Source organism: Oncorhynchus keta, chromosome 35 (assembly GCF_023373465.1).
Source record: "Oncorhynchus keta strain PuntledgeMale-10-30-2019 chromosome 35, Oket_V2, whole genome shotgun sequence".
NCBI classification, from domain to species: domain Eukaryota; kingdom Metazoa; phylum Chordata; class Actinopteri; order Salmoniformes; family Salmonidae; genus Oncorhynchus; species Oncorhynchus keta.
The window spans coordinates 81,176,971-81,187,796 of record NC_068455.1 but is presented as its reverse complement, the minus strand read 5'-3'; the positions used below and the strand labels follow the sequence as shown (position 1 = coordinate 81,187,796).

The 10,826-nt window shown below is 40.0% G+C and overlaps 1 protein-coding gene and 1 long non-coding RNA gene across 4 annotated transcripts in view; one reads left to right on the top strand and one right to left on the bottom strand.

The window, feature by feature from the left end:
* On the bottom strand, window positions 1-1,813 carry LOC127915606 (uncharacterized). 2 transcript variants are annotated; one of them, XR_008091426.1, is made up of 3 exons: window positions 1,737-1,813; window positions 573-1,254; window positions 1-434 (listed from the first exon to the last, which is right to left on the bottom strand). It is a non-coding gene; the product is annotated as an uncharacterized LOC127915606 (long non-coding RNA). The 2 variants fall into 2 exon arrangements; XR_008091425.1 differs by lacking the exon at window positions 1,737-1,813 and adding an exon at window positions 1,537-1,681.
* A 2,155-nt stretch (window positions 1,814-3,968) lies between these two features.
* The window catches only part of LOC127916357 (tetratricopeptide repeat protein 39B), a 78,029-nt gene continuing 71,171 nt past the window's right edge, over window positions 3,969-10,826 (top strand). Inside the window, exon 1 of one of the 2 annotated variants that reach the window (XM_052498001.1) lies at window positions 3,969-4,729. In XM_052498001.1, the coding sequence (XP_052353961.1) occupies window positions 4,685-4,729 (45 nt within the window). In that variant the 5' untranslated portion in view covers window positions 3,969-4,684. The remainder of the gene's footprint in view (window positions 4,730-10,826) is intronic. The other variant, XM_052498000.1, reaches the window with a different exon arrangement.

Here is a 10,826-nt window from a genome sequence, read left to right as displayed (position 1 = left end):
CATGATGGGTTCAGAGAACATTCTAGTATCATGTAGTAACCTAAACCCATCACTGTTACATTGAACTGGGTGAATGACAGTAACCTAAACCTGTCACTGTTACATTGAACTGGGTGAATATGAATGACAGTAACCTAAACCCATTACTGTTACATTGAACTGGGTGAATATGAATGACAGTAACCTAAACCTGTCACTGTTACATTGAACTGGGTGAATATGAATGACAGTAACCTAAACCTGTCACTATTACATTGAACTGGGTGAATATGAATGACAGTAACCTAAACCTGTCACTATTACATTGAACTGGGTGAATATGAATGACAGTAACCTAAACCTATCACTGTTACATTGAACTGGGTGAATGACAGTAACCTAAACCTGTCACTGTTACATTGAACTGGGTGAATATTAATGACAGTAACCTAAACCTGTCACTGTTACATTGAACTGGGTGAATGACAGTAACCTAAACCTATCACTGTTACATTGAACTGGGTGAATGACAGTAACCTAAACCTGTCACTGTTACATTGAACTGGGTGAATATGAATGACAGTAACCTAAACCTGTCACTGTTACATTGAACTGGGTGAATATGAATGACAGTAACCTAAACCTGTCACTGTTACATTGACCTGGGTGAATATGAATGACAGTAACCTAAACCTGTCACTGTTACATTGAACTGGGTGAATATGAATGACAGTAACCTAAACCTGTCACTGTTACATTGAACTGGGTGAATATGAATGACAGTAACCTAAACCTGTCACTGTTACATTGAACTGGGTGAATATGAATGACAGTAACCTAAACCTGTCACTGTTACATTGAACTGGGTGAATATGAATGACAGTAACCTAAACCTGTCACTGTTACATTGAACTGGGTGAATATGAATGACAGTAACCTAAACCTGTCACTATTACATTGAACTGGGTGAATATGAATGACAGTAACCTAAACCTATCACTGTTACATTGAACTGGGTGAATGACAGTAACCTAAACCTGTCACTGTTACATTGAACTGGGTGAATGACAGTAACCTAAACCTGTCACTGTTACATTGAACTGGGTGAATATGACTGACAGTAACCTAAACCTGTCACTGTTACATTGAACTGGGTGAATATGAATGACAGTAACCTAAACCTATCACTGTTACATTGAACTGGGTGAATGACAGTAACCTAAACCTGTCACTGTTACATTGAACTGGGTGAATATTAATGACAGTAACCTAAACCTGTCACTGTTACATTGAACTGGGTGAATGACAGTAACCTAAACCTGTCACTGTTACATTGAACTGGGTGAATATTAATGACAGTAACCTAAACCTATCACTGTTACATTGAACTGGGTGAATGCCAGTAACCTAAACCTATCACTGTTACATTGAACTGGATGAATATGAATGACAGTAACCTAAACCTGTCACTGTTACATTGAACTGGGTGAATGACAGTAACCTAAACCTGTCACTGTTACATTGAACTGGGTGAATATGAATGACAGTAACCTAAACCTGTCACTGTTACATTGAACTGGGTGAATATGAATGACAGTAACCTAAACCTGTCACTGTTACATTGACCTGGGTGAATATGAATGACAGTAACCTAAACCTGTCACTGTTACATTGAACTGGGTGAATATGAATGACAGTAACCTAAACCTGTCACTGTTACATTGAACTGGGTGAATATGAATGACAGTAACCTAAACCTGTCACTGTTACATTGAACTGGGTGAATATGAATGACAGTAACCTAAACCTGTCACTGTTACATTGACCTGGGTGAATATGAATGACAGTAACCTAAACCCATCACTGTTACATTGAACTGGGTGAATATGAATGACAGTAACCTAACCTGTCACTGTTACATTGAACTGGGTGAATATGAATGACAGTAACCTAAACCTGTCACTGTTACATTGAACTGGGTGAATATGAATGACAGTAACCAAAAGTAATTATCAAGTAATTATCTTTTTGTTTTCTCATGATTTGGTTGTGTCTAGTTGTGTTGCTGTCCTGGGGCTCTGAGGGACTCTTCTCCAGGTTCGTAGGTGAAGGCTTTGTCAATCAGTTACAGCAGGTTGTAGAATTAAATTATATTGTATATTATAATATATATTATTATAAATATTTTCTGGATTTGAATCATTAGCGGGAATCGTCCTAATTATGAGCTGCATTATTTGATATTTTACCAAGAAGATGTTTTTGCAGAATTCTGCGTGCAGAGTCTCAATTTGGTGTTTGTCCCATTTTGTGAATTCTTGGTTGGTGAACGAGGACCCCAGACCTCACAACCATAAAGGGCAATGGGCTCTATGACTGATTACAGTATTTTTAGCCAGATCCTAATTGGTATGTCAAATGTTATGTTCCTTTTTAAAACATTTTTTTAACCCAATTTCATTGTATCCAATGGTTGTCATCCCATCGCCAACTCGCATACGGACTGGGAGAGACGAAGGTTGAGAGCCACGAAACACGACCCTACCAAGGCGCACTGCTTCTTTAATATTAATGACAGTAACCCGGAAGCCAGACGCAACTTACAGACATGTCGGAGGAAACTCTGTGTCAGCGTGCATTGCACCCGGCCCGCCACAAGGAGTCGTTAGAGCGCGATGAACATCCCTGCCGGCCAACGCTGGGCCAACCTGTCACCCCATGGGTCTCCCGGTCGCAGCCGGTTGCAACAGAGCCTGGACTCAAACCAGGATCTCTAGTGGCACATTGAACTGGCAATCCGACAGAGCTGCAGGAGTTGTGACCGTTTTTGTTGGTCATAGTTGTACCTGGGGGGCATATTGGGGAGGGAATACTGTCACCTCCAGGCCCCCTGTGTGCTTAGAGTGTCAGGTTCTTGTCCAGTTCTGACATTTAGGTCACCACAGACTAGTTAGTACATGTTGAGATAATTTCCTTATTAATTTCTAGCCAGATGTAAATGTTCCAGTTTTTACTAATTTAATAGTGAGTTAGGTCTGCTCTCTACCAAATTAGCATGCCCCTGAGTCCTTCCCTATTTACCACCTGGTAGTGTGGTAATATATAATAATAATATAATAATATATATAATATAATAGTGTGGTGGATGGGACTGAGCTCTCTGTAACCTAGAGGGCAACCAGTGGGTCCATCTCCTCTATACCACCCACCTGGTAGTTTGGTGGATGGGACTCCCAGCTCTCTGTAACCTAGAGGGCAATCAGTGGGTCCATCTCAGTATACCACCCACCTGGTAGTTTGGTGGATGGGACTCCCAGCTCTCTGTAACCTAGAGGGCAACCAGTGGGTCTGTCTCCTCTATAACATGTTTCTTGTAGGATGACAATGTCTGTATTTTCCCATTTCTTTGATTTAAGTCTGGGTTCCTGCACTTCAGTAGAAAGTAGTGCAGAATCCTAAAAGGCAGATCTGAGGTAGACCTCAGACCTTGTATATTCAGGATGAGAGATAGTTCTCCCTCTCTCTGTCTCTTCCAGATGCTTAGAGGTCGTGAGAGCGCCTTTGCCTCCCTCTAGTGGCTGTCTTTGGGTGGTGCATGTGAAGAGGACCACTGACTCGTGGGAGGGGAGGAGCGATTTGTATTTGCCACATCGCCAGAACAATTTCCGCGCAATGCGCACACTGTAAAAACCTATATTAATACGGTACATTTTTTTTTCAAAACTTATTAGGGTACAACAACCATAGGCTATCGTTCAGACACCGAGGGAATAAGAACGGTATCCACTTCTTATCCTAGGAACCTGTATTTTTTTTTATTATGGATCATAATTAACTGGCATTTAGAAAATATGATTTTGTGCGTGACTATTCATCTGAATTGATTCCCAGGCCAACCCCTCTGCGTATAATAAATAAATAAATAAATAAATAAAGGCACGCAGAGTCACATGCGTATCGTGGTGCGTCGCTTTTGGACTCGAGGCACATTTATTAAAAATGATCGCGTCCAGAGTCTACCGTTGAGTCGATACGAGAACACCGTAACCGGTTAGTATAGTCTATAGGCGACTGTCCTCTCTGGGCCTATTTGTCTAGGCTGAATAAACGTTCAAATGAGAAGGACCGATTCACATATATACATGACTTCTCTACTAGACTAGGCTATATGCAGAAGAGAGTGAGTACGGCAGCGGGTTGATAGAAATAGGCTAAATGCCGGCTTTTGACCGGGGTTGTTGATATCTCAACGGCCGGTTGCGCGTTGCCTTATATCCTGTTTCAGTTTCTTGACTGCTGACGTGACACCTGGCTCTCTCGTTCTTTCCGTGATTGACCGGAGAAAGGCTCGAGGGCTGTGTCGTCAGAACGGACTGGGCTGCCCGGGTGGAAACGGCTTTCCTGTTGTGAGGTCACAAGGCGGACCGGTGTTGAGCGTTCCTGGGAGTGTGTATCCCGCGAAAGGAAGGTGGGAGGAGAGGCTCCGCAGAGAGAAAGCAGCAGCTGGCTAAACCACGAACCGCCCAGGCAAAAACAGTCTTCAGACTGAGACACTCACCGCCGAGAGAGAGAAATGAGAGCTGGACCAAAACGAAATAATTTTCGAACCTAATGAAAATAGCCTTTTCTCCTGCTGAAGCCCTAAGTTTGTTACCAGTCCCGGTCCTTTACTGGCTTTGCTTGCTAGCCTTCTACCCAGCGAACCATGGCCCAGGTCGGGGACGGATCTGGGAATAACGCCGACGACGAGGTGAGAAAGAGGACATGGGTGATGATGATGATGATATAAATAATAATATGCCATTTAGCAGACGCTTTTATCCAAAGCGACTTACAGTGTGTGCATACATTCTACGTATGGGTGGTCCCGGAATCGAACCCACTACCCTGGCGTTACAAGCGCCATGCTCTACCAACTGAGCTACAGAAGGACATTATTATTTTATTATTTATGATGATGATGATGTATCTTAAACTATGCCTGTGTTCTCGCCTGCATTTGTCTTGGTTTAGATACGCTCATATTGCTCAATACGGAAGTAGGCTACAAGGTTATTTCTGTTGTTGACTAGTTGTGTAGCCTACTATTATTATTCCCAATCATACACTTCATCTGTAAAGCGCATTTCTCACACCCAGTGCGTTTTTATATGGACATCATTGGACACGGGCTATCCTATTACACTGTGTTACATAGTTACCTCGCGGGAAGATTAGGTTATGTGACTATAACGGTTGCTGTTAGTAAGTGAGCTAGTTAGAAAAGAGATGGTCTATTGTACAAGAGTTACATTAAGTTACCCTCTTCATTATCACAATACAATTACAGACAGACGTTCTCCTCCTTATCGTTCTGTGTGTCTGTCTTGGGCCTACTCGGCAAGTTAGATAAGAACAAATTCTTATTTACAAATGACGGCCGACGATGCTTAGCCAATTGTGCGACGCCCTATGGGACTCTCAATCACGGCCGGTTGTGATACAGCCTGGATTCGAACCAGGGTGTTTTTAGTGACGCCTCTATAGCACTGAAATGCAGCCGACATAATTGCATGTTATTTATTAAATGCATGTTTGTTGTGCAGCCAGACAGTAGCGTAAAAACTGCATTTAGCTTAAATATCCCGGTAGACCCTTTGTGACGTGGCTCACGTTTTTCAGCAGACAGACAGACCGCTGGATTGAGACTAAATGCCCCCGAGACGCAACACAGCGGGGTATTTCGGGAAATTCCAGGCAGTTCGGAAGTCACTTGGCTCAATAAATTAAGTTCTGAACTCGCTACATTGCATTTTAATGTTTTCAATTTATTTAACCTTTATTTAACTAGGCAAGTCAGTTTTAGAATGTATTCTTATTTACAATGACGGGTTAGGAATAGTGGGGTTAACTGCCTTGTTCAATGCGACCTGCCGCACAACAGTCCTGCCCTATCAACACTTCTGTTCAAAATTCGCTACATGTTGTAGTTTTCTGCCGTGGCACTCCAATATACTCTGACAAATGAATCATCGTCAGTCGTCAGTAGTCAGTCGTCAGTAGTTAATCGTCAGTTGTCAGTAGTTAATCATCAGTCATCAGTAGTCAGTAGTCAGTAGTTAATCATCAGTAGTCAGTTGTCAGTAGTCAGTAGTTAATCATCAGTCATCAGTTGTCAGTAGTTAATCATTAGTAGTCAGTTGTCAGTAGTTAATCATCAGTAGTCAGTTGTCAGTAGTTAATCATCAGTAGTCAGTAGTCAGTAGTTAATCATCAGTCATCAGTTGTCAGTAGTTAATCATTAGTAGTCAGTTGTCAGTAGTTAATCATCAGTAGTCAGTTGTCAGTAGTTAATCATCAGTAGTCAGTAGTCAGTAGTTAATCATCAGTCATCAGTTGTCAGTAGTTAATCATCAGTAGTCAGTAGTCAGTAGTTAATCATCAGTAGTCAGTTGTCAGTAGTCAGTAGTTAATCGTCAGTTGTCAGTAGTCAGTAGTTAATCATCAGTAGTCAGTAGTCAGTAGTTAATCATCAGTAGTCAGTAGTCAGTAGTTAATCATCAGTCGTCAGTAGTCAATCATCAGTAGTCAGTTGTCAGTAGTCAGTAGTCAGTCAGTAGTTAATCATAAGTAGTCAATCGTCAGTAGTTAATCGTCAGTCGTCAGTAGTCAGTAGTCAGTAGTTAATCATCAGTCGTCAGTAGTCAGTAGTTAATCATCAGTAGTCAGTAGTCAATCATCAGTAGTCAGTTGTCAGTAGTCAGTAGTCAGTCAGTAGTTAATCATAAGTAGTCAATCGTCAGTAGTTAATCGTCAGTCGTCAGTAGTCAGTAGTCAGTAGTTAATCATCAGTCGTCAGTAGTCAGTAGTTAATCATCAGTAGTCAGTAGTCAATCATCAGTAGTCAGTAGTCAGTAGTCAGTAGTCAGTCAGTAGTTAATCATAAGTAGTCAGTAGTCAGTAGTTAATCATCAGTAGTCAGTAGTCAGTAGTTAATCATCAGTCGTCAGTAGTCAGTCATCAGTAGTCAGTAGTCAGTAGTCAGTCAGTAGTTAATCATAAGTAGTCAATGTCAGTAGTTAATCGTCAGTAGTTAATCATCAGTCGTCAGTAGTCAGTCAGTAGTCAGTTTTGTCAGTAGTCAGTCAGTAGTTGAGTAATCATAAGTAGTCAATCGTCAGTAGTCAATCGTCAGTAGTTAATCATCAGTAGTTAATCATCAGTAGTCAGTAGTCAGTAGTTAATCATCAATCGTCAGTAGTCAATGCGTCAGTAGTTAATCATCAGTAGTTAATCGTCAGTAGTCAGTAGTCAGTAGTTAATCATCAGTCGTCAGTAGTCAGTAGTTAATCATCAGTAGTCAGTAGTCAGTAGTTAATCATCATCCTAGTAGTCAGTAGTTAATCATCAGTAGTCAGTAGTCAGTAGTTAATCATCAGTAGTCAGTAGTCAGTAGTTAATCATCAGTTCGTCAGTAGTCAATCATCAGTAGTCAGTCATCATAGTCAGTAGTCAGTAGTCAGTAGTCAATCATCAGTAGTCAGTCATCAGTAGTCAGTCATCAGTAGTCAGTTGTCAGTAGTCAGTTTTAATCATCAGTCATCAGTTGTCAGTAGTTAATCATTAGTAGTCAGTTGTCAGTAGTTAATCATCAGTCGAGTCAGTTGTCAGTAGTTAATCATCAGTAGTCAGTAGTCAGTAGTTAATCATCAGTCATCAGTTGTCAGTAGTTAATCATTAGTAGTCAGTTGTCAGTAGTTAATCATCAGTAGTCAGTTGTCAGTAGTTAATCATCAGTAGTCAGTAGTCAGTAGTTAATCATCAGTCATCAGTTGTCAGTAGTTAATCATCAGTAGTCAGTAGTCAGTAGTTAATCATCAGTAGTCAGTTGTCAGTAGTCAGTAGTTAATCGTCAGTTGTCAGTAGTCAGTAGTTAATCATCAGTAGTCAGTAGTTAATCATCAGTCGTCAGTAGTCAATCATCAGTAGTCAGTTGTCAGTAGTCAGTAGTCAGTCAGTAGTTAATCATAAGTAGTCAATCGTCAGTAGTTAATCGTCAGTCGTCAGTAGTCAGTAGTCAGTAGTTAATCATCAGTCGTCAGTAGTCAGTAGTTAATCATCAGTAGTCAGTAGTCAATCATCAGTAGTCAGTAGTCAGTAGTCAGTCAGTAGTTAATCAGTAGTCAGTAGTTAATCATCAGTAGTCAGTAGTCAGTAGTTAATCATCAGTCGTCAGTAGTCAGTCATCAGTAGTCAGTTGTCCAAAAGTCAGTAGTCAGTCAGTAGTTAATCATAAGTAGTCAATCGCCTGTAGTTAATCCCAGTAGTTAATCATCAGTCCCGTAGTCAGTCATCTGTAGTCAGTTGTCAGTAGTCAGTAGTCAGTCAGTAGTTAATCATAAGTAGTCAATCGTCAGTAGTCAATCGTCAGTAGTTAATCATCAGTAGTTAATCATCAGTAGTCAGTAGTCAGTAGTTAATCATCAGTCGTCAGTAGTCAGTAGTTAATCATCAGTAGTCAGTAGTCAGTAGTTAATCATCAGTCGTTAGTAGTCAGTAGTTAATCATCAGTAGTCAGTAGTCAGTAGTTAATCATCAGTAGTCAGTAGTCAGTAGTTAATCATCAGTCGCAGTAGTCAATCATCAGTAGTCAGTCATCAGTAGTCATTAGTCAGTATCAGTAGTCAATCATCAGTAGTCAGTCATCAGTAGTCTGTCAGTCAGTAGTCAGTAGTCAGTTGTCAATCATCAGTAGTCAGTCATCAGTAGTCAGTTGTCAGTAGTCAGTAGTCAGTCAGTAGTTAATCATCAGTAGTTAATCATCAGTAGTTAGTCAGTAGTTAATTCATTCCCAGTAGTCAGTAGTCAATCATCTAGTCAGTCATCAGTAGTCAGTTGTCAGTAGTCAGTAGTCAGTCAGTAGTTAATCATAAGTAGTCAGTCGCCAGTAGTTAATCGTCATAGTTACCTCGTCAGTAGTTAATGTGACAGTAGTCAGTAGTCAGTAGTTAATCGTCAGTAGTCAGTAGTCAGTAGTTAATGTCAAGTCAGTAGTCAGTAGTCAGTAGTCAGTAGTTAATCGTCAGTAGTTAATCGTCAGTAGTCAGTAGTCAGTAGTCAGTAGTTATCGTCAGTAGTTAATCGTCAGTAGTCAGTAGTCAGTAGTCAGTAGTCAGTAGTCAGTAGTTAATCGTCAGTAGTCAGTAGTTAAATGACGGCCAGTAGTTAATCGTCAGTAGTTAATCGTGCGACGTCAGTAGTCAGTAGTTAATCATCAGTAGTTGTCGTCAGTAGTTAATCAACCAGTAGTTAATCGTCAGTAGTTAATCGTCAGCAGTAGTTAATCATCAGTAGTTAATCATCAGTAGTTATTAAATCAGTAGTTAATCGTCAGCCAGTCAGTAGTCGTAAAAATCGTCAGTAGTTAATCGTCAGTAGTCAGTAGTCAGTAGTCAGTAGTCAGCAGTCAGTCAGTAGTTAATCGTCAGAGTTAATGCGTCAGTAGTTAATCATCAGTAGTCAGGTAGTCAGTAGTCAGTAGTCAGTCAGTAGTTAGTCGTCAAGTCACTTAATCGTCAGTAGTTAGTCAGTAGTCAGTCAGTAGTTAATGTAGTTAATCGTCATTTAATCATCAGTAGTCAGTAGTCAGTCAGTTTTAGAAGTAGTTAATTTACAGTGATCAGTAGTCAGTAGTCAGTCAGTTTAATCGTCAGTAGTTAATGCGTCAGTAGTTAATCATCAGTAGTCAGTAGTCAGTAGTCAGTCAGTAGTTAGTCATGTCAGTAGTTAATCATCAGTAGTCAGTAGTCAGTAGTCAGTAGTTAATCGTCAGTAGTTAATCGTCAGTAGTCAGTAGTCAGTAGTTAATCGTCAGTAGTCAGTAGTCAGTAGTTAATCATCAGTAGTCAGTAGTCAGTAGTTAATCGTCAGTAGTTAATCATCAGTAGTTAATCATCAGTAGTTAATAGTCAGTAGTTAATCATCAGTAGTTAATCAGTAGTCAGTAGTTAATCATCAGTAGTTAATCATCAGTAGTCAGTAGTTAATCATCAGTAGTTAATCAGTAGTTAATCATCAGTAGTTAATCATCAGTAGTCAGTAGTCAGTAGTTAATCATCAGTAGTTAATCATCAGTAGTTAATCATCAGTAGTTAGTAGTCAGTAGTTAATCATCAGTAGTCAGTAGTCAGTAGTTAATCATCAGTAGTCAGTAGTCAGTAGTTAATCATCAGTAGTTAATCATCAGTAGTTAGTCGTCAGTAGTTAATCGTCAGTAGTTAATCATCAGTAGTCAGTAGTCAGTAGTTAATCAGTAGTTAGTAGTCAGTAGTTAATCATCAGTAGTCAGTAGTCAGTAGTTAATCATCAGTAGTCAGTAGTTAATCATCAGTAGTTAATCATCAGTAGTCAGTAGTTAATCATCAGTAGTTAATCATCAGTAGTCAGTAGTTAATCATCAGTTGTCAGTAGTCAGTAGTTAATCAGTAGTCAGTAGTTAATCATCAGTAGTCAGTAGTCAGTAGTTAATCATCAGTAGTCAGTAGTCAGTAGTTAATCATCAGTAGTCAGTAGTCAGTAGTTAATCATCAGTAGTCAGTAGTCAGTAGTTAATCATCAGTAGCCAGTAGTTAATCATCAGTAGTCAGTAGTCAGTAGTTAATCATCAGTAGTCAGTAGTTAATCATCAGTAGTCAGTTGTCAGTAGTCAGTAGTTAATCATCAGTAGTCAGTAGTCAGTAGTTAATCATCAGTAGTCAGTAGTCAGTAGTTAATCATCAGTAGTCAGTCGTCAGTAGTCAGTAGTTAATCATCAGTAGTCAGTAGTTAATCATCAGTAGTCAGTCGTCAGTAGTCAGTAGTCAGTAGTT